The sequence below is a fragment of the Neolamprologus multifasciatus genome, chromosome 3, assembly GCF_963576455.1.
Source record: "Neolamprologus multifasciatus chromosome 3, fNeoMul1.2, whole genome shotgun sequence".
Taxonomy (NCBI): domain Eukaryota; kingdom Metazoa; phylum Chordata; class Actinopteri; order Cichliformes; family Cichlidae; genus Neolamprologus; species Neolamprologus multifasciatus.
This window is the reverse complement of record NC_140441.1, coordinates 6,391,986-6,417,804: the sequence shown is the minus strand read 5'-3', so window position 1 is coordinate 6,417,804 and position 25,819 is coordinate 6,391,986. Positions and strand designations below refer to the sequence as shown.

Genomic DNA, 25,819 nt, shown 5'->3' with positions numbered 1-25,819 from the left:
TTTGTTATAATGCATGTATGATTCTCCTAACATCAAATGTAACACGTCATAACGTCCTGCGGACTTTTAACTTCTTTCAAGTAATGAAAAGGTTCATTACTTGAAGGAATGATTGCCCACTCTACAGAGCTGAGTTGCCAGCTTCTGTTTATTATCATGTAGCATTTCTGTGAGATATCAGGGTAACGTTATGGTTATGTTATGAGCTGTTTATTATTATTATTACTTAGCAAGGAGTTCTATTCAAGTTCTTTTCCTGGCTCAACGTCTCTAATTATGTCGGACACTGTTTCGTGCTGTGTTTGGTTTTGCGCCGAAACAGCGCAAAACCCGCCGACGCGTCACTTCCTACCGCGTCAGGTACTGAGGCAGGTACTGACTGGGTGAGGCTGTGGGCGTTGTTAATCGATCGTCGGTGTGTGAGAGAGGAGTCGGACATTTTGGCATCGAGCGAGTAAAACTTTATTTTAACCTTAAGCTTTATCTCATGATGTCAGGTTTAAACTCAGGTTCGGTTATTCTGTGAAAATACCAACAGAATCAGACTTTTATCACCATTAAAGTGTCGGATCATCTGACCTAGAGAACACAGACATGCCCGCTGTGACTGTGTCGCTCTGCTCCACGTTGCTGTTTGTCGGAGTCTTCCCGTTTGTCTCTGCAGGTGAGATTTACCTGTTAGTTTGGTGGGGGAGAGCTCGTAACTTGTAAACGAGACTTGTCTTTTCTAATAATTATTTTCCTATTGTTTAAGTTTGTCTGTGATATAAGTCAAAGTGGATTTAACGTGTGTTGGCTGTGATCCAGCTTTGACAGAGACAAAGAAGTGTCAATGTGATGTGTTGTAGTTTCAGGAGTCAGCGGTAGCGCTTTTTGATACGGTCGACACCGTGCGGCATCGTGGTGGAGGCGGCATCAAGGGCATCGGCAAAAAACAAAAAACAAAAACAATTGCTGCCCCGACATCATGTCAGCGCATATTGGGAATGGGGAGGAGAGGGCGGGGCGGCGGAATTCTCTGGCTGGCTGGAGCAGCATCTAATAACCAACTCGCAAAATAAAACAAAATAAAAAGAAACCAAAAAACACGAAAATACCAGAGATTATGATACAGACTTATAATTTAAAAACTTATAAAACGCATGCAATTCTATATGCGAAAAGTGAGCGCGAGAGCCCTCGGTGTGCCTGCTCGCTGCTGAAGTCAAAGTAAACTTTATTGTCATCTCTGCCACATACAGTCCAGTATATAGAGAGACTAGACGACGAGGCTCCAGTTACAGCAGTGCAAGTAAACAAACAATAAATATAAGAAGAGTAAGAAAATAAATATACACTTTAGGACTCGGGGTAAAGGGATCAATAACAATTTAACATTTATAATTTACAGTTTGATGATTTGAAGTTTCACACAACCCGTCAAAAGGGGAGGGGGGCCGGCTGCTTCCGAATAGAGCACATTTCATTCATAATGTTGTAAATCTAAGCCCATTATGTATTCATGATTTGAATCCTGGGTTGTGCAAAATCCCAGAAATACACCTTAGACAAAGTGAATCTGTGAACTAAGGTGTAGGTGTGTTAGGTTATGTTATGGTGATCCTCGGGTTGAAGGATGGGTACATACTGGAGTGCAAAATTAAAAAACAATGGAAGATGGACAGGGCTCCAAACAGGCTAGGACCTGGGAGTAGAAACCAGACTGTGGGTGGACACTTAACATCTGTAATCCAGCTGTGACAGAGACAGGGATGTGTAACGTTTGTGTCAGTGTGATGTGTTGTAGTGTCAGGAGTCAGTATACAGCTACAAAGCTTTTTGTTCAGTGTATACAAACAGCTGTAGCTAAAGAAAAGGCAGCATGCAGAGACTCACAGTGTCTTAACTGCTCAGAAAGGAACCACCCACCACTTTAATCACACTCTAGATCTTGTTTTAACATATGGCATAGAAACTGAACATTTAACAGTGTTTCCTGAAAACCCTCTCCTGTCTGATCATTTCCTGATAACATTTACATTTACAATACACTGTTATCATCGTCAATGCCCTGTACCAACATAGAGCAGAGCAGCTATCTGAACGCTACCCCAACAGAGGTCGATTATCTTGTTAATAATTTCACCTCCTCACTACGTACGACTCTGGATACTGTAGCTCCAGTGAAAACTAAGGTCTCTAATCAGAAGTACCTGACCCCGTGGTATAATTCTCAAACATGTACCCTAAAGCAGATGACTCGTAAGCTGGAGAGGAAATGGCGTGTCACAAATTTAGAGGATCATCATTTAGCCTGGAGAAATAGTTTGTTTCTTTATAAGAAAGCCCTCCGCAAAGCCAGAACATCTTACTATTCATCACTGATTGAAGAAAATAAGAACAACCCCAGGTTTCTCTTCAGCACTGTAGCCAGGCTGACAACAACCAGCGTGGCTACAGTCACAATTTGGGCCCACCACTGTTTATGGAGCAAAATGTAGTGTGAGGCTTTGGCAGACTCTGTACATTGCAGCTTGTGGGCTGAAGTATAGATATGCTGTTGTTCTCTCTGGAGACTAGTGGAAATCGCTCGTTAACCATATATACCCCAGAGTATTATACTGATAAAAAGTGCTCTGTTTGTAATGAAAACAGAAGAGAGACACCTGGCTTGGTGTGTAAGAATAATAAAATGTCAAGTTAGAGGAACAGCTAAATGCAGTTAATTTTGTCAACTCAATCTGCATTACTGAAAGTGTGTTTTTGTTTGTTTTTCTTCTTTTTGACTCAGATTCTCCAAAGGAAATGCAAACAAACAGACTGAAGTTGCTTGCAGAGTAAATGAATGTGAACACACACTGTTTATGCTTCTCGCTAACTGCAGAAATATTTATGCTGGTACCAGTTGAGAAAAAATGTTTAACTTGGTGTTGTTTTATATTTTTATAATACTGTAAAAAATGGCAAGCCGTGACAGTACAGAGCAATGTGATTCAGTATGTGAGGCTCTTTCACTTAGTACTTTAGTGCAGTGCACAGCGAACATGTAAATAAGATAAAATACTCAATACTAAGATAAAAATCAAACACTGATATATTTGTAATATATAAGTATAAATGATATAAGTGCAGCTGTTCCGTAGCAAACATACATATGTTTGGGCTCTTTCTATCCATGTTTAAAAAATAAAAATAAAATAAAACATTCTAATCACAATTGTACTTTGACCTTTAACCTCTCTGCTCTGTGTTGTTTCCTCTTTCAGACCAGAAAAACATCACAGCTGAGTCTGGACAGGACGTCACTCTGACATGTCGAGCTCCAAACAACAACATCATAGTGTTAGAGTGGACGAGAGCTGAATACGGAGCTAATTATGTCTTTTTGTACCGAGATGGGCGTTTTGATTCAGCCAACCAGCATCCATCTTTTAAGAACCGGGTGGATCTGCAGGACAGACAGATGAAGGATGGAGACGTGTCTCTGATTCTGAAGAATGTGACAATTAATGATTCTGGAACATACAAGTGTCATGTTTTCATGAGAGAAACACGCTTATGGCAGCTCACCATCATCTACCTGACTGTTGTTGTTCCTCCAGGTGAGTGAGTAGAGTTGAGTGTGTGTGATCAGAGGTGAAGCTGCTTCCTGGTTGTTGATGTGTGTTTGTTGTATGGATGAGCTGGTGGATGTCAGAGGTAGACAGATGTTTCTCCAGCTGTTGTCTTTGTGGCTGGTAGTCTAGAGTTGTACAGCAGCATTGTTTGGGTAAGGTTAGAGCAGAAACAAAGACATTTATGAATCCGTCTCTTCTTCTCTTGCTCTCTAACTCGTCTGTAAACATGTGTGGGGAAACTCAATGTTAAAGCCTACAGCTGGAGGGGGAGGGGAGTGGTGAAGCTGGTGGTTGTGAGTCTGTGAAAGTGAATCCTGCCGGTGCCATAGCTGTGAAAACGTACTTAGTGCAGACACAAAACGTCCATCAGCTTCAAAGTGTGACAGAAAAATGTCCACATGGTGACTGATGGATGAGAGAGGTCCCATTTTTGTTGTTGTGCACAAATCATTGAACAACACAAACACTTAGAGCTGCTTTCAGTGCTGCCTGTTTTGTTACTGCACACATTTCTGATGGTCCTACAGTCCAACGTAGCAAACATCTCCCTGAAGCCTCTTCTTAGAGACCAAAGGTTGGATCAGAGTGAGCAGCTGAAAGGACACATCTATGAATGCAGTCAGACACTTTCTCACAACCTCAAACTTCATCTCATCACATTTAGACTCAGGTTCTCTGTTAGTCACTGAGATTACAGACTCAGGCATTTATGATAGTGTAACATGACTAGAATTAAATAACCTAGAACAGTGATTGTGGCCACAGTTTTTGTCAGATGTCCTTTTTTAATTGAAAGCACAGAAAATTCCACCACCAGGTAAATTTTCACAATTTACTTTTTAATTAATGCCAGCACATGAAAAAGAAATTGATTCTGTTATTTTTTTTCTCTCATCACCTACCTGACAGCTGTTTCTCACCTGCAGGTAAGCCAAGAGGAGACAGAGAGGATCGAGGGAACACAGATGCAGTGAAAAAGGGTGGATCTGACGGACTGATTGTTGGTTTGTCCGTTTGTGCTGTGCTTCTTGTGGCTGCTTTTTTTGTTTTTCTGATCTACAGAAAACAGTCTCGAGATTCAAATGAGCATCCTGCTGAGAGTGCAATACCTCTTCAGACTTAAGATCATCTCTCATGAAAATAAGATTGTATTATATTGTTGTGATGGGATGTGCTCAGTTGGGCCACGGCAGGGGAGGCAGATGCACCTGAGCGGCTTACAGTCTGAATTGTCTTTGTTGTTGTTGTTGGGGAAGTATTCAGCTGTGAGCTGGAAAACTAAAGCTCTGTGTTTGTGTGAAAAGTGACAGCAACCAAGAGTAATGAATGAATGCTGAAAAGCATTAATTCGTGGACAGGTCAGCCAAGGGATGAGCTGGCCCAAATGGTGGCCATGTTGAGGGAGCAGGACCAGACTGAGTGCCACATGCAGCGGCTGGCAGCTCAGATCGGTTCCTGGCCGGTGCTGCCACCTGCAACCCTTGATTGCAAGGGAGTTGCAGAGATCTGACTGCCGGGGCTTAAGCTCGGGAGCTTGCAGAACCTGCTGCACATTTGGAGCTGGAGAACAGCACAAGAGAGAGACTGACGCAGTCGGAGCTGTTGGACAGCGAGCAGCAGAGTCCTGCCCACATGGAGCCGAAGGACACTGTGTCAGGTGGTCCAGCAACATCCACGCCAGAGTCCAGCATGCCATCCAGACCCGCCTCATTCCCAACAGAGCCAGCGCTCGGTTAAGGCCAGCGCTCGGTTGAGACCAGTGCGCTGAGTCCTGCAGGCCGCACGCCTGCCACGTCACCTGGGAGCCTCAGCTCACAGCCGCGACTGCTACACCGCCACCGGGGCCCCACGGGCTGTCCCCGGACCCACCTCATCCCTGCCGCTGCTAGATATGCGGGCGGGCCCCTGTCATGCCCGGGTCTGTAAAGAATCTATTACATTTGCATTTTTTTAAATGTTGTTTTACTTTAACACTGAGGGCTGAAGGAGCACTATAGTTTCAAATTCCTGTATAAAATTTGCAATAATAGGCCCAAATATGCTGTTGTTGTTGAGGATTTTGGTGTGTATTTTGGAAAACAAGAGGTCTTTGTAACCTATGTGGTGTGCCTTAGCAGATTCAATAATTTTCCATGAAGTACTCGTCTCTGGGTTAACCCATGTGCTAAGCGTCCTGATTTGGAATGACCAATAGTGAAATTCAAAATTTGGTACTGCCGAAGCACCAAGCAATTTGTGCCGCTGCAGTGTTGACAAATGTATCCTAGGCCTTTTCCCATTCCAAATAAATTTAGACAACATAGAATGTATATCCTTTAAGTAAGTACATTTATCTGTATTTATTTTTTATTTAAGTGTTTTATCATATAGTATGTTTCACACTAAGTACCGCAGCAATTTCCTAATGTTGTAAATCTGCTCAACATCTGGCACTAAACCCTTTTCTGTCGAAGGCTTTCTCCGACTCAAGTGAGAATACTGCACATGGATCTTCATAGCCATCTGCAGGATATGTATATGCATATGTATGCATGGAGCAGGATGGGGAGGAATGTTGTCTAAGCTAACATCCATCATGGGCAACATCTCCCAACCCCTGCATGACACTGTACGAGCACCAAGCAGCCCGTTCAGCAGTAGACTTTTACACCCACAGTGCAGGAAGGAGCACTACCACAGGTCATTCTTGTCAGCAACTGTCAGACTCTATAACACAGCTTAACACTGTTTTACATTTTGGGGGTTATCTCACTCATCAGCTTGTTTGTTTTGGTACATTTTATACAAATCTCTGTACAATTTTTTGATGCATATTCCTGTACATTGTTACCTGTATATACGAACTTGTTTATGTATATAGGACCACTTTGTGTCTTCCTTCTATATTCCCCTTGCTGTAAGAGCTGTGTAACATCCAAATTTCTAATTCGTGGGCTAATAAAGGTTTATTCTATTCTATTCTATTCTATTCTATTCTATTCTATTCAAAGAGTCAAGCATAAGTGAGTCTATCATATCCCAAAGTTCTAGAAATGGCTCAGGTGGATGGCCTTCTAATCGAGGTGATTTGCCTTTATTTAGACCTTTCGAGGCTCTATGAAGCTCATCTAGAGTTAATGGGTCCTCCAACTTGTCCTGATCTGCTTGTGAGATTTATGGTAGTTCCAAACTATCAAGAAAACTCTTACAAGTAGACTCCTTGATTGATCTCTGATTTATACAGATGTTCAAAAAACGATGTAAAAGTGGTATTAATAGATGGGAGTTTGTTGCAACTTTACCACGTGTAGCTATTATTGCTGGGATGTGTGCTCTTGTTTTGTAATTCTTTTAGTGCCAACAGATGATGGGTGCTCTGATTCAATATAGTATTCTGTCTGGTTCTACAAAGAGGCATTTTTGAGAAATGTATTGATAGCAATGTTTAATATGAATACACAGGAAAAAAAAACAACTACATGTAAAATAATTACACCATGCCGCCTCTGCCTTTCTAAATGGAGACACAGTAACTGCGTGTGTATATGTAAGCGTGTAAAACCTGAAGATGGTAAGATTAACATTAACAGTATTTTGCCATTCTGCAATTCATCTCATGTAAACAACATGCACACAGAGTGATGTGAAAAAGGGCACATAGAGTGGCTTGCAAAAGTATTCGATCCCCTTGAACTTTTCCAAATTTTGTCACATTACAAGATTCCAAACATTTTTTACAAATAAATAACTGCAAAGTGGGGTGTGCGTAATTATTCAGCCCCCTTTGGTCTGAGTGCAGTCAGTTGTCCATAGACGTTGCCTGATGAGTACTAATGACTAAATAGAGTGCACCTGTGTGTAATCTAATGTCAGTACAAATACAGCTGCTCTGTGACGGCCTCAGAGGTTGTCTAAGAGAATATTGGGAGCACCATGAAGTCCAAAGAACACACCAGACAGGTCAGGGATAAAGTTATTGAGAAATGTAAAGCAGGCTTAGGCTACATAAAGATTTCCCAAGCCTTGAACATCCCACGGAGCGCTGTTCAAGCGATCATTCAGAAATGGAAGGAGTATGGCACACAAGGCCGTCCACCTAAACTCACAGGCCGAACAGGGAGAGCGCTGATCAGAAATGCAGCCAAGAGGCCCATGGTGACTCTGGACGAGCTGCACAGATCTACAGCTCAGGTGGGGAATCTGTCCATAGGACAACTATTAGTCGTGCACTGCACAAAGTTGGCCTTTATGGAAGAGTGGCAAGAAGAAAGCCATTGTTAACAGAAAACCATAAGAAGTCCCTTTTGCAGTTTGCCACAAGCCATGTGGGGGACACAGCAAACATGTGGGGGACACAGCAAACATGTGGAAGAAGGTGTTCTGGTCAGATGAGACCAAAATGGAACTTTTTGGCCAAAAAGCAAAACACTATGTGTGGCGGAAAACTAACACTGCACATCACTCTGAACACACCATCCCCACTGTCAAATGTGGTGGTGGCAGCATCATGCTCTGGGGGTGCTTCTCTTCAGCAGGGACAGGGAAGCTGGTCAGAGTTGATGGGAAGATGGATGGAGCCAAATACAGGGCAATCTTGGAAGAAAACCTCTTGGAGTCTGCAAAAGACTTGAGACTGGGGCAGAGGTTCACCTTCCAGCAGGACAACGACCCTAAACATAAAGCCAGGGCAACAATGGAAAGGTTTAAAACAAAACATATCCATGTGTTAGAATGGCCCAGTCAAAGTCCAGATCTAAATCCAATCGAGAATCTGTGGCAAGATCTGAAAACTGCTGTTCACAAACGCTGTCCATCTAATCTGACTGAGCTGGGGCTGTTTTGCAAAGAAGAATTTCAGTCTCTAGATGTGCAAAGCTGGTAGAGACAGACCCTAAAAGACTGGCAGCTGTAACTGCAGCAAACGGTGGTTCAACAAAGTATTGACTCAGGGGGCTTAATAATTACGCACACCCCACTTTGCAGTTATTTATTTGTAAAAAAATGTTTGGAATCATGTATGATTTTCGTTCCACTTCTCACGTGTACACCACTTTGTATTGATCTTTCACGTGGAATTCCAATAAAAATGATTCATGTTTGTGGCTGTAATGTGACAAAATGTGGAAAAGTACTTTTGCAAGCCACTGTATAAAAAAAGGACCCCGATGAAATGGCCTGATGAGGTCCATGCCAGTGAGCTTAAACGGTACCCCCATTAATGGCAGTGGGCGCACTTTTAGGATTGCTGGCTGACATTCTGGGCAAGACACGGACACCCATTTGGATGACTGTCCAATAAAATCAGGCCATTACTCGCTCCAGAGTTTTATTATATCTCATATGCCCTGCCATGGAGTTATAATGAGCCACCTGGAAAATAATTTCCTGGCAGCTTTCAGACTTCAACAACTGGGTCTGTTCGTCCTCTGTGCCAGTGTCACGACTCACCCAATAAAGCCTATCATTCAATAATAACAGAGCATGGGTATGTCTGTGTGGCTTCAGGCCGCACCCGGTGACCATCAATTCCTATCACTTGGTGAAAGGCTGAGTGTAGACTGTCCTCACAAGACTGCTCCAGTGGAAAATCATCCGTGGGGCAAATCACCAGAGCTGTCTGGGCTTTCCGCAGAAACCACATGCTGCTAACAGTCATGATCACATGTCCACATACAGCCCGAAAAGGTAATTAAACCCCAGCCAATTTGTTGGTCATTTCCCCTGGGCATCCCTTCCACAAACTACTCAAGGACCACCTTTGCATCCAGGCCTCCCTCTTAAATCTGCTGCACCACTCCTCCACTGAAACCAGAGACCAGAACTCCACCACAGAAGCTTCTGGAAAGGATCACCTGTGCAGCTTCCTCTCTCCTCAGTCCTCCATATGTGTTTCTAATATATCCTTCAACATGACCTACTGACCCTGATTTCTGGGTCACAGGGAGAGAAATAAGAGAAGCATCACCAATGATCTGCTTGTATTCTTGTTGGTCCAACTTAAATTCCAATGTGGTTTTTTTTTGCTAATTTGGTTATCAATACATAAATCTCTCTGTGACTACAGAAGAAAGATTTTTTACAAAACAAGAAAGCATGACATAAGAATAATCAAAAAGGTATTGGCTGAAGTACATGCTTAGTATGCCAACACTTTTAGCAAAAGATAATTTAGCAAGCAGCTGATTTACATCAAGCATGAAGAAAAAGAGAAAAACAATAGAAAAAAAATAGAGAATACATTAAATTAAATTCCATAACTATAATCCAAGCAAAACAACCAAGAGTTTCAGTATTGTTGTTTGTTCTTATCTTTTTTTTTCTAGTCCCTCTAGTGGACATATATAACCATGTGTGAGGATGGTGTTAATGTAAAATGTGAATCATAGTGTTCCAGTCAGTCATCAGTGTGTCTCTGCACAGCTGTAATTAAAATGTGTTCAGAGGGCCTCAGTGTCTGAATGGTTCCAGTTCAGCTCCATAACAGCAGCATCCCTGGTTTGATTCCTGTGTTTCAGCTCATATCTGCCTCTCTCACTGAGGGGGACGTAACTACATGGAAAGGAAATACTTCTCGCTTCTGTGTTTGAACCAATAGAAAGCTGGTGCTCAGAGGAAGAGGGCGGGCTTTACTTGGTGTCAGTGAGAGAAATGAAAAAAAGCTCAGATGAGTGAGAAGGACGATGAAGGAAACATCTGTGCTGTGTCTGCTCTGTAAGTAGAATCTCTGTGTTTGTTTGAATTCTTGTACTTTGACTGTCTGCTCTCCTGATAACTGATGATGGAGGAGAAGACATGAAAAACAAATCAGGCTGAATTCAAGTTCAAAACACCACGAGGACCAACTGCAGGTCTGAACTGACTCTTTATCTTTGCTCAGGAGTCGAGGAAACACAGCAGACAGTGAAAAGATCAAATCATTCACTCATTATATCAACATAGCTGGACAGTGTAACAGTAATATTCATAATTAGTGCACATTTTTCTTTTATCTCCATAGTGCACTACAGTAACAATAATGACGGTTTAAAGAGTTATTTAGATAAAAAGGAGCAGAAACTGTTTAAAATCTGTTTCCTCAAACAGAAAAAAAATTGGTGTAAAATGTTAAAACATGTCCATTTAACATTTGAAATTAATCTGAGATTATTATTATTTTATTTTTCTGTGTTACACTGCTGCTCGAACAATAAAAACTGGGCTCCAGATTTTCCTCAAAGAAAAGATGAAAAATGAGTTAAAAAGATGAATGATGCTCTTTCTTCTTCTTAAATATGTTTTAGTCTTTTGTCAAACTTTATTGAAACATGTTACTGATATAAAATAGAAAATGAGCAGATATATCAGAGAGAGACAGGTTTGTGTGTTTGTCAGCTGTTTGTGTGGAGTTGTTCTTTATGTTCACCTCAAATCAACCTGCGTGTCATTTCTCTTTAGTTCTGATTTCACTGCTGAGCTGCACAACAAACCAAGGTCAGTAACCTTCTTCTGTCACAGTTTAAACCTGAGAAATGCTCACTGATATGACCTGATTGGGTTCATGTTTCAGAATGTAAAGTCTAACAGATCATAATTCTTTCATTTTAACCCTCACAGCTCGTCTGACTGTGAGTCCCAGCAGCTCTCAGTTCTTTGAAGGAGACTCTGTGTCTCTGAGCTGTGAGGAGGATGACAGCTCTGCTGGATGGACTCTGAGGAGAAACACAAGCAAAGAACAGAGAACTCAGTGTGGAGATGTGTGGGGAAAACCAGCTGGTTCTTCCTGTAAAATCGAATACATGTACCCATGGGACAGTGGAGTTTACTGGTGTGAGTCCAGAGAGGGTCCCATCAGTAACATGGTTAACCTGACAGTCACTGGTAAGCTGAGTGTGTGGAGTTAGTGTTGATGAAGCTGTGTGTAAATGGATGAAATGCTGTAGTTTGTCTCTGTGTTGAGGTGGATCAGTGATCCTGCAGAGTCCTGTCCTCCCTGTGATGGAGGGAGATGACGTCACTCTGCTCTGTAAAACAAAGACCACTCCCTCCAACCTCCCAGCTGCTTTCTATAAAGATGGCTCCCTCATCAGGAAGCAGCCTACAGGTCACATGACCATCCAGCATGTTTCCAGGTCTGATGAAGGCCTCTACAAGTGTGACATCAGCGGTCATGGAGAGTCTCCATCCAGCTGGATCACTGTCACAGGTGACACACTCACCTGTCCGTGTTTCTGCAGCTTTCAACATTCACAATGTGACGACAACTTAATGACTGTGTTTGCTTTATTTTAGACAAACACACCACCACACCTCCACCTACATCCACACCTCCACCTACATCACTCTCTCCTCCTGTTCTCTCTGTGTTGACATTTTTTGGATCAGTCTGTGTTGTGGTTCTACTGGTGTTACTGGTTCTCCTGGTAAGACGATATGTTCACAGGAAACCTGAAGGTGAGACTCAGACTTATGAGTTTGATATACAGTGGGTATGGAAGGAATTTGGACCCCCTCAAAATTTCCACTCTTTGTTTTATTGCAGCCATTTGCAAAACTCATTTAAGTTGTTTTTTTCCTCATGAATGTACACACAGCACCCCACATTGACAGATTTAGATTTTAGATTTATTAAAAAAAAACAAACTGAAATATCACATGGTCCTAAGTATTCAGTCCCTTTGTTGTGGCACCCATATATTTAATTCAGGTGCTGTCCAATTCTTCTGATCATCCTTGAGATGGTTTTGCTCCTTCATATGAGTCCAGCTGTGTTTGATTATTCTGATTGGACTTGATTAGTCATATTACTATTATTTATTATTATTATTTATTATTATTATTAATCATATTAGCCTGTCTACATAGCACCTTACAACTCACAATGCATGTCAGAGCAAATGAGAATCATGAGGTCAAAGGAACTGCCGGAAGAGCTCAGCGACTAAATTGTGGCAAGGCACAGATCTGTCCAAGAATACAAAAAAAAAATTCTGCTGCACTTAAGGTTCCTAAGAGTGCAGTGGCCTCCATAATCCTCCATAATCCTTAAATGGTAGATGTTTGGGATGACCAGAACCTTTCCTAGAGCTGACCATCTGGCTGAACTGAGCTACTGGGGGAGAACAGCTTTGGTGAAAGAGGTAAAGAGGAACCCAAAGATTACTGTGACTGAGCTCCAGAGATGCAGTCGGGAGATGGGAGAAAGTTATAGACAGCCAACCGTCACTGCAGCCTTCCACTAGTCGGGGGTGACGGAAGCCTCTCCTCAGTGCATGACACATGAAAGCCCACATGGAGTTTGCTAAAAAGGACAACTAGTTACAATTGAAGTAAAGATGAATGTGAAATACAGGGATATCCTGGACAAAAACCTTCTCCCAAGTGCTCAGGACCTCAGACTTGGCCTAGGTTTACCTTCCAACAAGACAATGACCCTAAGCACTGACTTAAACCAGACTGAACATTTCTGGAGAGACCTAAAAATGGCTGTCCACTAGGGCTGGGTGATATGACCTAAAAGACATATCGCGGTATAACTTGAAGCGCGTGCGGTAACGATATATATTGTGAAATAACGTATTTTCCACACTAAAAGGCACACTTAAAATCCTTTAATTTCCTCAAAAATCGAGAGTGCGCCTGATGTATGAATTCTGGTTGTGCTTACCAGTGTTGGTCAAGTTACTTGAAAAAAGTAATCAGTAATTAATTACTGATTACTTCCCCAAAAAAGTAATCCCGTTACTTTACTGATTACTTATTTTCAAAAGTAATTAATTACTTAGTTACTTAGTTACTTTTTAAAAACATGATTTACAACCTGAATAGGTGATAAAGTGATAGATCTTTCAGCCCAATTCTACTTTTTCTGCATAATCCATCATACAAAATGTAATCAAATGGAAAAGTCTCTTTTTAAAACTTGTTTTGTTAGTTTTAATCTTTTAACTTTATGCATGAAGCAAAAATTTAATTATATGCAACATTCTCTGACTGGAAGAAATTAGTTTAACATTTAAACCTATTTTCTGCACATTCCAGCACATAATTAATTTATATATATATATATATATATAATTTTTTTATTTTTTTGTGTTTACACTCACTCTTTCAGATGCAAGTAAAACACAGCAGAAAATAAATAAAGTCAAAGACTAGCGGTCCTTTTGCTCTATTTTCACCTGTAAAGCAGGAGTAGAGTAGGCGGAGGTTTATCCTGGTGCAGGTGTGCTGCAGCGGTCAGTGGAAGGATACCGCAGTTTCTCTGTGAGTTTCCCATTACGTCGTAGCTACTCGGTGCTTGCTTGGAAGTTTAGGGGTTTTTTTCGCTGTAAAAAGAAGTTTTCTTCCCACGCACAATGGACACTAATGTTTTTGTCACTTTTTATGGAATCAAACTTAAAGTAAGGTCAGTACTTCCACGCTTTAAACGCTGCACGCTCATACTCTCTCTGCACTCGATCCATTGTTGATCTGCACACAGCTGTTGTCACGAGCATCACACTCGCTTACGTCACTGTCATGAGACATTCTCGCAAGAAAATCACGGTTTTAGTAACGCAGTAACGCAGCGTTCCTACGGGAAAGTAACGGTAATCTAATTACCGTTTTTGCAACAGTAATCCCTTACTTTACTCGTTACTTGAAAAAAGTAATCGGATTACAGTAACGCGTTACAAGTAACGCGTTACTGCCCATCTCTGGTGCTTACTGACCTCGAATCGATTTTTTTGTGGTACACTATGTGCAGAAATCTGTCAAAAATGCTTTAGTACGAGTTTGGTAACTACGAAGCTGCACTGCTTGATGGATTGTCGGAGCATTACGGCTGCCGTACTGAGGTGCTTCGCGGAGTAATCTGGATCCAAAATGTTGTTTGCTTCAGGTCTCAAAGTCAAACAAACACTGAGAGTTTAAAACCGTCTAAATTCTTTTATCTTTACTAAAATGATCAGGTGTAACAATTAAGTTAAACATCTAGGCATCCATGAAAACAGAATGCATTAAATTTAACAGAGTTAGAAGTTAGCAGGAAGTTAGCTCGCTAGTTTACACCTAAACATGACATACCGTGTTCTGACTGAGAGATTTATGTAACAAATTAAAACGTACAGCTCTGCTATCACTTCCAACATAAATGAAGACAGAAAACTAAACAGCAGTGGCGTTTGTAAGGTTACTGAAGTTGGACTACCTGGTAGTCAACACAGCTAGCATGACATTAGTATAGTGAAGCTGGAGGACACCAACTGTTTTTCCACTCGATTAAAGTTAACGTGACGGACTCTGGTGGTCAGGGACAAATGCAATCGCATGTCAGGATGCTATACAAGGACCAAACTTCAGTCAGGAGAAAAACTGAGATTATTCATCCACAATACGAGGTTAGTCATTAATATACTGCAACAACATGGGAATAGAACAGCTGCGAGAGAATTCAACATTAATGAATTAATGTTACGGAAGTGGAGGAAGCGCAGTTTTTGGCTTTCCCCATATTTCAAAAGTGCTTCGTCTCTTTGTTATTACCGGCATAATTTGTAGTTGATAATGCTTGTAGCCACTGCCATGCTTTTGACCAAACAGGCACAGCTTGATGACATCATCAACATGCGCTAACGTGGCAGAGCGGTATAGTCAAAATCTCTACTGTATACCGTTTATACCGCCCACCCCTACTGTCCATCAACATTTATCATCCAACCTGACAGAACTGGAGAGGATCTGCAGGGAGGAGTGGCAGAGGATCCCCAAATCCAGGTGTGGAAAAACTTGTTGCATCTTTCCTATAAAGACTCATACATGGCTGTATTAGATAAAAGGGTGTTTCTACTAAATACTGAGCAAAGGGTCTGAATACTTAGGACCATGTGATATTTCAGTTTTTCTTTTTTAATAAATCTGCAAAAAAATGTCAACAATTCTGTGTTCTTCTGTCAATATGATACATACATTAATGAGGAATAAAAATGAAATTTTGGCAAATGGGCAAATGAGTGGGAAATTAAAGGGGTCTGAATACTTTCCGTACCCACTGTAAATACTGTCAATTGTGATTATTTGTGTTTCTGTTCTGTGGACTTAACATTTACAAACATTTGGAAGATAAATGAAACAGCCGAGAATGCATGATTTTTATTTTGAAAGCTTTGGTCCAATTTATTTATTTTTTATTTTTTATTTTTTTTATTTTAAAATAAGCACTTAGTTAAAGGTTGTTTTTCTCTCTTTTTTTGTTCTTCTTCCACCTGTTTTGTTAGAGATACACTGTCTCACAGAATCTTGTATTTTGAATTTCAAAAACTTGGGTTACATGTGTTTCTAGCATGAGCTAGTATAATGTTTATCCGATCACACTGAAATGAAAAATATATATATATATATGAAGAAACCCTTGGGACACTTTTGGCTTTAGATGTTGTAACCGGTAAAGCCAGGTGTTTGCATTTTGTCCACTGCCATTTTTACATGGGCTTCAAAATAACTGTCCATGGCATTTCTTCTGACCCTTGACCCAGTCTGCCCTGCCCTAGGGGGAAAAGGTGTTTAAAGAAAAAGGCTTCACACCCACAAAGAAAACAGGCTTATTTCCTTCAAATAAGGATTATTTAAAATCTTTACAAAAATAATAACTAGCTGTTCTAGATGCAGAAACCTGATCATACAACAATGCACAACTAAACATACAGCACAGCTTCATTGGAAACAGGAAGTAGGCAGGAAACAGTCAGTCTTGACATGTCTTCAGTCACTTTCAAGCAATGATCACCCTCTACCTGGAACTTAGATAAATGAAAACACCCCAACGTATGGAGAAGTGAATACTATACACAAAATGATGACTTGGGTCACAACACCATTCAAATAGTTCAGACTCAGTTTTAGGAGGATGTTTAGAATTTATTTAATTAATTTTATGGATGGTTTATATAAAGGCTTATGAGGACATTACAGAGAGCTTGGAAATATGAAAAAAAAATATTCCAACTTTTCCTGATTTGATGCTGAGTTTAACCCTGAAATCACAATTCTTTATTTTTACAGTTTATAATAGTAATTATATTAAAAGCTTTATTAATGCAGAGTGCAATGTTTAAATTTTCATTTAAACGAAACTTTCGATAAGCAACACATCAGATTGTGATCCTTTTAATCAGATGTCTTTCATCCCTGAAATCACAATATTTAAGTTTATACTCTTTATTTCTTTATCTGAAATGTGAAACCTTAGTCTGATGTAACCATGTGTCTGTACTTACTGAGTGTTGTTCACTGTGAGCTGGACTGTGTGTTTGTGGTCTGTGGTTAACTGAAGCTAACAGCTCTGCAGTCGTCCAGCATCCTGTTTCTCATTATAGAAACACATGTAGGCAGCGAGTGTTTCACCACAGAGCTGCTGGTCGTAAGATGAGGAAGAAAAATGTAGAAATCATTTCTAAAAGCTGTAAACTCTGCACACAGACTATGAATCTCAATGAGATTCATTACGAATAAAATCCTGTTTAATAATAACAGTATTCTTTTTTAAACCCTCTTGACTGCTGCATATTTCAGAATTACCTACATTTTTAGTTGCATTGAAATTAAATTGTTTTTTTCCATTTCAAATTGTAAATCAAACATTTCTGAAGTTAATAATTTGGTAGTTCTTGATATGTTGAACCTTCATCCATGTTGTTGAAAGCTCAGCTCAGTCACTTCCTCCTGTATTAGGTCTGTTTATGTTTTACAGCAGCAGCCATGTTTTCACTGACTCTAAATTCTACTTCTTAAACACTTTTCATCACTTTCTATATGATCAGCTATTTTACCTGTACTGATGTCCTTTGTGTGTGTTTGATTGTGCAGACAGTGATCTAGCTGCTGTTTACTCAGCAGTGAGAACTGACGATGTCACTTATGGACCAATCATCATCAAAGATGAGAAGAAAAAATCAAAGATGAGAGGTACAGCTGCTCTTCTTTGTGTTCATCAATATTTACCTTTACCTACTGCAAGGCTTGGCTTTATTTTACAGTGGATATGATAAAAATACAAATAATATAAAAATATTTAGAGTTTTGTGATTATAACTACTGAGATCACAATAAATTATTTGAAAACCTTTCCCATCTTTAATGCAATGAGTGAAAAACCTATACATTATGGTAAAAATAAACAAATAAGTCTAGCAGGGCAAAAAATATAAATAAAATTTAACACATTATGAATATAAGGAAAAAGTACAGTAAGCTGGTTGCATTGGTGTGTACACCCTTAAACTAATACTTTGCTGAAGCACCGATTGACTTAATCACAGGATCCAGTCTTCTTGGGTAAACACCTGCTGAGAATTAAAGACACAATTACAGTCAATCAATCAAGTAACAGTGTGCTGTGCTAATAAGACTTTCCAGACAATTACTTGGCCATCAAAGGGATCTCATTGTTGAAAGGCTTTAGTTAGTTAAGGCGGAAACTGCTCAGTGATCCTGCTAAGACACCTGCGGCAACACTGAGGGAGCTGCTGGAATTTCTGGCAAGTTCTGTTGTGTACTAAATGTAATAATCTATTTTCAATATGTCTGGACTAAGAGGGAATGATTGCAAGACAAAAGCTTTCTTTCCAAGCCTGGTTCAGGCATAAGCCTTCAGATGGCAGCAGGACTCGTGGAGCAGACAACAGACTCGAAGGAGTGCGTAAGAGTGTCGTAATACTAAAGATCTCAGGACAGTGCTGAGTGCAAGTGAGGCAGTGGATATATACAATAAGTTGGGTCATACAACACACTAGAATACAAAAGTACAGGTCTATTTACAGGGACAAAAATTCAATGATTAAACAAAAAATAAAGCAGGACACGAGTTACACACTATGGGTTTTTGCACTGTGATGTATTCTACGGCTGTGACTATGATACAGGGACGAGGAGCTATGGAGAGCATACAGTGATGAACTCTGAGGCTATGAACTATGACCCGTGACAAAACACAATGAAGAAGTACACGCTAAGGCAGGGCATTTGGGGAGGTGAATCCAGGAGCAGGGCACAATAACGGGGTGGACAAAGGCATTCTGTAAGACTGCAACAGAGGAGAAGCGTGTCCGCGTGGGATTCCAATGACTGCCTGCACCGGTGAATGATAACAACTTATATGTAAGCAGGAGGAGGTAATTTCCAGGGAGGTCTGGGTGAATAGTGGCAACTTTGATCCAATGGTGAGCAGGTAGGCAGACAGGAGAGCTGCACCTCCACCCGCCAGTCTGTCAAGCTAATCAAGTTTGCAGATGACACCACCGTTATTGCACTCATCTCGGACGGGGATGAGTCTGTCTACAGGAGGGAGGTTGAACGCCTGGTGTCCTGGTGCAGCCACAACAACCTGGTGCTGAATGCCCAGAAGACAGTGGAGATTATTGTGGACTTCAGGAAGCACACAGCCCCACTCCCCCCCATCATCCTGACTGACACCCTCATCACCTCTGTGGACTCATTCCGCTTCCTGGGTACCACCATCACCCAGGACCTGAAGTGGGAGCCCACCATCACCTCCGTCATTAAGAAAGCCCAGCAGAGGATGTACTTCCTGAGGCAGCTGAAGAAATCCAACCTGCCAACACGGACGATGATGCAATTCTACACGGCAATGATCGAGTCCATCCTCACCTCCTCCATCACCGTGTTGTACGCTGGAGCCACCATCAGGGACAAACAGAGACTGCAGCGTGTTGTGCGCTCTGCCGAGAAGGTGATTGGCTGCAGACTCCCATCTCTGCAGGACCTGTACACCTCCAGGACACTGGGGCGTGCAGCTCAGATCTCAGCTGACCCTTCTCACCCTGGACACAGTCTGTTTGACCTGCTCCCCTCAGGCAGGAGGCTCCGGTCCATTCGCACCAGAACCTCTCACCATAAGAACAATTTCTTCCCCTCTGCTGGTGGACTCATGAACAATAACCATATGACTGTTCCCACCGCTAACACATGACCCTACACTGTGTTCACTGCATCATTCCACGTTTGCACTGATCACCACCTGCACTCATGTATATATCTATCTACTTAGCACTTTTAATTCTTATTTTTATGTTTATTTAAGCGTTATCTGACAGTTGCTGATGGCTTGATGAGCTGTCTCCCGCACCAGGGCACTTCCTTGTCATAGGTCACTCCATGTCCAAAACATCTGGGAGAGTGAACGTAAACACACACAGGGAGAGAGTACTGGCTCCCTAGACGCAGGTAGTGACAAACAAAGTATTAGTTTGAGGGTCTTATACAAAAGTCTTATTCGAATTTTTGTCCCCCAACAGATTTTTTTGTTTTTCAGTTGAATTGTAAAGGTTCATGATGATCATAGGAAGTGTTTTAAAAACATTTATTGTGGTCTTATTTTAACATCACACAAACCTAGTATTTTAGCATGAGTGTGTACTTTTTATATCCACTGTACATGCTAATATTAAGTTTAATGGTCACCATAGTACAAGCCAAATAGTTTAGCACCAGGCTGAATGGCCTATCAAGAGTTTTACTCATTGTTGTATTGGTTACTTTAAGTCAGGAGAAATGATAATTGACTTATAAACACAAACACAGTAGTTCCCACCAACTACTAAATCCATCAAACTTTAATCACACCTCACAATCATAATTATGTTGTTATTATTATTTCTTGAAACAGCTGCTCTGTGAATGTTTTCTCAAACAAACAAGAAATGGTGATTGTTGGAGACTTTATCAGTCATGGATTAATACACATTTGTGCTTGTGGCAGCATTATGATGTTTGAGTCAGAAATGACTGTGTGTGTTCACATGGTGAAGAAGAAATAACTAAGCAGGACTATTTCAGACTTTAGTGATGTACTTTAGGAGGAATGAAATATCTCTTTTTTTTGTCCAAATGTGAATGATCTGTATTTTCTTTGGGCTGCATATGCATATGCATGCAGTGGGTCTGAGAGCTTCAGCTCAGCTACAGGTCCACTACATATTACAGGGCGACCGTGGTTCAGGGGGTTGGGACGCTCATCTGTAACTGGAAGGTTGCCGGTTCCATCCCCCAGCTCTCTCTGTCCTGGTCATTGTGTCCTTGGGCAAGACACTTCACCCTACTGCCTACTGGTGCAATAGTGCAATCTAATATTATTATATCACTGGGATCTCAGGTGTGTTGTGACTTCAGCAGTACTGAGCAGCAAATAACAATAAACTTATATAACCCATTTAGGTCTAATATTTGAGATTAGTAAACACAAGTTCTCAGCATATATGAGACATAAAGACACAGGTTGAATAAAACAAGTATCTTTATTACAATTATAGACTTTGACTGTTCTGCATATAAAACCACAGGAGCGACATCCTGTTGTTAACTGTAGTCAGTCCGACGTGGGTGAGCGTTCTTGTTGTGAGAACATGTTTGTCTTGTGCCCTGTGGTCAAAGGTGTCAGTGTGTTTAACTGCAGCTTTGTGGTTATCCACACGTCTTTTACACAGAAAGCCCCCCCCATTTCTTTGTATACAGGTGCTATTTTAGAACTGAGGTGTTAAGATGAGAAAAAAACAGTCTGAAGCTGCTGCAGTCTATAATAGGCATCACTTAATGCTGCATGCAGCGTGGTATCGCAGAGAATATCCAGGAACTACAATGTTGGTAATTGTAATATTTTAGTTTTCTTCAGCATTACTTTAAAAGTGCAGTTTTAAGCAATTAATGATACAAGGAAAAAAAATCACAAAAACCACACATTCATTTAATTAAATTTTATTTATACAGCACCAGATCACAACAAAGGTAGATCTAGATTGTGAGGTGATCTATATAAGGTATATCCTGTAGATCCTATAATACATACAGAGAAAAACAATCACTTGAACCTCATGAGCAAGAACTTGGTGACAGTGGGAAAAAAAACTCCCTATTAACAGAAAGAAATCTCCAGTAGTAACAGGCCCAGGGAAGTTGGCCATGAGCGTACTTAATGCATCATGGGAATCCCCAAACAGCCTATAGACAGAAAAGACATCAGGAACCAGAAGCCGACGAGAAACAACAACAGAAGCCAGGCACGTGGGGAAATACACAGCAATCTTGGTACACAATGGGCAGAGGAAAACACACGACTTAAATACACAGAGGAGTAATGAGGAAGTAGGAATACATGAGGAACACAGCTTGAAGAGATTGAACCTATCAAGATGAGGAGGATGCCAAATTAAATACACTAACAGAGGACATGAGACTGTCAAAGTAAAACAGGAAACATGAGACAGGCACAGAGACATGACTGACTGGGGAGACAGAGGGATGGATACAGGAGATGCACGACCATGGAGACAGTAGAGATAGAGATAAAACATGGAATACATGGAAAGGACAATAATAGAAACATAGGAACTAGAAACTATTAAAGTACAAGCATAAAAACAATCAAGAGAACCAGAACCATGAATAACAATAAATGAAAAAAATAAAAACTGAAAAAAACTGAAACACAAACACTGGGTCAGACAATGACCTAATTGCTGCCACACCAGCTTCTCGGCCTGCGCTTCGAGGATTCTGATAGTTAGATTGATAGACTTGGGAGTGTTTATTCATTCAAGCTAACATAATCAGCTGAAATCAGCTGTGGCTGGCTTCAGTGGTGTGATGACACCCAAAATATTCTCAAAGAGATACCACAGTATTTCTTCATTGACTGGCCAGAAAAACTTGTTGAGCCCAATTTTGTGTATGCAACCGACCTCAGCAAGTGTCTGTGAAGGTTCTCAGTCATCCAGGTCATCGTAGTCAAAGGAGCTTGCAAAGAAAAGCGTCTGGACTTCTTTAAGTTGCTTGAAGACGTTTCACCTCTCATCCGAGAAGCTTCTTCAGTTCTAAGGTCAAATGGTGGAGAGTCCCAGATTTAAACCTAGTGGGAGTTTCCCCCCACAGAGGGACAAAAGGACCCCCTGATGATCCTCTACTCGCCTGAGCCAAGGTGTGAAACTGGGTGTGGGTCCCAATCAGCCAGAGTTTCGGGTGAGTTCATTGTGAAACCTGGCCCCACCTTATCATGCGAATTCCTGAGGTCAGATGGCCCAGGGTGTGAGTGGGCGTTAAGGCGTCTGGGAAGGGATCTCAAAACTGGATTATAGATGGCAGAGAGTTGGTGTCGTAAACCACCGCCTCTGTTCAAAGATGGTCGCTCACAGTGGACATAGATGCTTCTTTCACTCCTCTTTCAAACCATCTGTCCTCTCTGTCCAAAATGTGAACACTGGCATCCTCGAAAGAGTGACCTTTATCCTTAAGATGCAGATGGACAGCTGAGTCTTGTCCTGTGAAGGTGGCTCTTCTGTGTTGTGCCATGTGCTTGTGAAGTGGCTGTTTGGTCTCTCCAATGTAGAGGTCTGGGCATTCCCTGCTGCACTGTATGGCATACACCACATTGTTAAGTCTGTGTTTTGGCGTTTTGTCTTTCGGGTGAACCAGTTTTTGTCTGAGTGTGTTGCTGGGTCTGAAGTACACCGGGATGTCATGCTTGGAGAAAACCCTCCTGAGTTTCTCTGATACACCGGCTACATAGGGGATGACAATGTTGTTGCGTCTGTCCTTCTTATCCTCCCTCGCTGGTGTCTGATCTTCTTTTCTGTGCCTCTTTGCTGACTTTAAGAATGCCCATTTAGGATAGCCGCACGTTTTGAGTGCTTCCTTTACATGTGTGTGTTCCTTCTTTTTCCCTTCAGGCTTAGAGGGAACATGTTCTGCCCGGTGGTGTAGGGTCCTAATTACTCCAAGTTTGTGTTCCAGAGGGTGATGGGAGTCTGTGGGGGGAAACTCCCACTAGGTTTATATCTGGGACTCTCCACCATTTGACCTTAGAACTGAAAAAGCTTCTCGGATGAGAGGTGAAACGTCTTCAAGTAACTTAAATAAGTCCAGACGCTTTTCTTTGCAAGCTCCTTTGACCTCAGCAAGTGTTTCACTTGTATCTGTGATGACACCTGGGTAGAGGTCACTACCACACTTTACCACACACCATTCACCAACAACTTCAGGACTTTGCTACTGAATTTCTGTGGCTGTGGGTGCTGTCTGTTGATGATTGAATGTGAAATGCTTTGCATTAAAGCACTGACAGGTCAAAATTTGATTTATTGTGCACAGGCAGCTGATATCCCTGTATGTCAGTTCTCCCTAGGTAAGGGTCACTGCCTGATGTATCCTTATAGTAGATGGAATTGATGGCACATCTTGGACACCTTCTGAATTGTTTTCTCTACTGCTTCATCACTGACAAAAAACAACTTGATTACTGTTTCTGTCTTTTGCCAGTAAACGGTAAACAGTTGTGCAGGAATCCATTTGCTGACCACACAAATGGAGATCAACAGGTTTTCGGGGGTTTTGTCCTTAACTTTGTTTTCCTGTGTTGTAGTTGTGTGTCTTGTTTTGAAAGAAATATTTATGTGTTACCATAGCGACCAGGGAGCATTAAGTGGCAGAGAGGAGAATGTTACTGTCAATGTTGTTGATGCATTTCAGGAAGAAACACATTTACACAGTGAATTCACATTTATTATTAAATTTACCAAATACTACAGTTTTTGTCTTGGTTGTATTTATCCATGACATCTTAAAGGCCGATCCGTGAAAATATAGTTGGACATTAAACCGGTCCGTGGCACACAAAAGGTTGGGGATCACTGCAGTGTGATTTTATTGTGCAGACAGTGATCCAGCTGCTGTCTATTCAGCAGTGAGAACTGACGAAGTCAGTTATGGACAAATAACCATCAGACCAAACAAGACCAGAGGTACAGCTGCTTTTTAACTTTAACGTTGGACAGAGATGAGCTTTATGGTTACTTCATTTCCAGCCAGCCAGCACGCTAAGCTAATGTAATGTTTCTTCTGCCATCTTAGCTTAGCATAATAAACTAAATACACAAGCTGCATACACACTGGACAGGTCACCAGTCTGTCGCAGGGCTAACATGGAGAAACAGACAACCATTTACAACCACAGTCAAACCTATGGGCAATTTTGAATCATCAGTTAACCAAATCTCTTTTGATTTATGACTTTACTAGCTTTTTCATGAACGTCTTAAAAAGTGTGAGCAGTATGGAAGCTCTGTGATTTGTATCTGAGCTGGTTCCCAGTAAAGTCTGAACTGGGACTGTGTGTGATGCAGAGAGGTGGAGATTGGAGGTCTTGATCGAACTACAAAGCTTGTAAACATGTTTCCTGTTGTTTGAACTGTGTGTGTTTGTGTTCAGACTTTAAACCAGAGCCAGACATCGTCTACTCTTCACTGAAGTAGTCCACCAGTCCAACCGCTGACGTCCAGCTGCTGGTTTCTAACTGGTCCACCCAGTACCTCAGACCAGAGGACATCCACATGTTACAGATTTTTCCATGTCTTATGTCTTTCTATCACCAAATTAGATTCATATAGTTCACAAAAAAGTGATGAAAATATTTTTAAATGTGTATTATACAGGTATATAGACACACACCTCTATAATGAAATCGTCCTCTTGTTTTGTGTCCTCAGTAAAATTACTGTCTTTGTTTGTCAAATGCTGATCAACAGTTTAGTTTCCCTGTAAGATTAACAAACATTAGCCTCATCTGTTTCTCTCGTGTGGTTCTGTGGGTTTCACAAAGGTGTCACAGATAAAATCTGACTTGTTCTGGTCTGGTTGTGGCTAACCGATGCACATGTTTTTTCACTGAAGAAAACAAAGAATAAATATTAAACCACAACCTAAAAAAAAGCCAGAGCATCAATCAGTGTCTTTAAACCTTCATTGCAGGATGTTTGTGTTTGAGACTAAAGAGTTTAAGCTGTTTGTCACCCAAAAAACAACTGGCAGCTGCTGACATGGCAAAAAGTTGAATTTTAGTAACTTTTTAATTTTTTTCTTACAAAAAATAAAAATAAAAGATAATTCTGTTAGTAGTTAAATTGAATCTTTTTTTTTTCTTTTTTTTTTATTAAAGCAATATAGCAACTTGGGCACAGGGAATAAACAACTTTTTTAACTAAAATAACAGTGGCATTTTACAGTTGTGCTTTATGAAATTACATAAATAAGGAGGTGATAAACCTATGGCAAGAACAGGTGACCAGTGTTCTTGAATAGTTGACTTTAGTTTTCACAAAGCTTTGTATTTTAATTATTGCTCCTCCCCTTTGGACACATTCATAGTGTCTTTTGTAGTAGTTTAAGAAGAAAACATAACTGAAGTGTCTGATAAAACAAAATTTCATGAACATGTGACTCTA

The 25,819-nt window shown here is 40.9% G+C and overlaps 2 protein-coding genes across 2 annotated transcripts; both read left to right on the top strand.

Moving 5' to 3' along the window:
• The first annotated feature begins 383 nt into the window (after positions 1 to 383).
• On the top strand, positions 384 to 8,415 carry LOC146521288 (myelin-oligodendrocyte glycoprotein-like). The gene is made up of 3 exons (XM_085155303.1): positions 384 to 664; positions 3,246 to 3,581; positions 4,523 to 8,415. The coding sequence occupies exons 1-3, from the start codon at positions 595 to 597 to the stop codon at positions 4,717 to 4,719; spliced, it is 603 nt and encodes a 200-aa protein (XP_085011429.1). The 5' UTR covers positions 384 to 594; the 3' UTR covers positions 4,720 to 8,415.
• On the top strand, positions 4,981 to 25,819 carry LOC146521287 (uncharacterized). The gene is made up of 7 exons (XM_085148908.1): positions 4,981 to 5,058; positions 5,157 to 5,328; positions 11,169 to 11,432; positions 11,512 to 11,757; positions 11,844 to 12,005; positions 17,400 to 17,498; positions 24,807 to 25,819. The coding sequence occupies exons 1-7, from the start codon at positions 4,981 to 4,983 to the stop codon at positions 24,848 to 24,850; spliced, it is 1,065 nt and encodes a 354-aa protein (XP_085005034.1). The 3' UTR covers positions 24,851 to 25,819.

What these genes read in the sequence shown, in the direction of transcription:
- LOC146521288 (XM_085155303.1), top strand. Translation starts at nt 595, where the DNA reads ATGCCCGCTGTGACTGTGTCGCTCTGCTCCACGTTGCTGTTTGTCGGA. An exon ending in CTTCCCGTTTGTCTCTGCAG is followed by an intron (nt 665 to 3,245) that starts GTGAGATTTACC and finishes TTCCTCTTTCAG; the next exon opens with ACCAGAAAAACATCACAGCT. An exon ending in GACTGTTGTTGTTCCTCCAG is followed by an intron (nt 3,582 to 4,522) that starts GTGAGTGAGTAG and finishes TCTCACCTGCAG; the next exon opens with GTAAGCCAAGAGGAGACAGA.
- LOC146521287 (XM_085148908.1), top strand. Translation starts at nt 4,981, where the DNA reads ATGGTGGCCATGTTGAGGGAGCAGGACCAGACTGAGTGCCACATGCAG. An exon ending in CTCAGATCGGTTCCTGGCCG is followed by an intron (nt 5,059 to 5,156) that starts GTGCTGCCACCT and finishes GCACATTTGGAG; the next exon opens with CTGGAGAACAGCACAAGAGA. An exon ending in CCCAACAGAGCCAGCGCTCG is followed by an intron (nt 5,329 to 11,168) that starts GTTAAGGCCAGC and finishes TAACCCTCACAG; the next exon opens with CTCGTCTGACTGTGAGTCCC.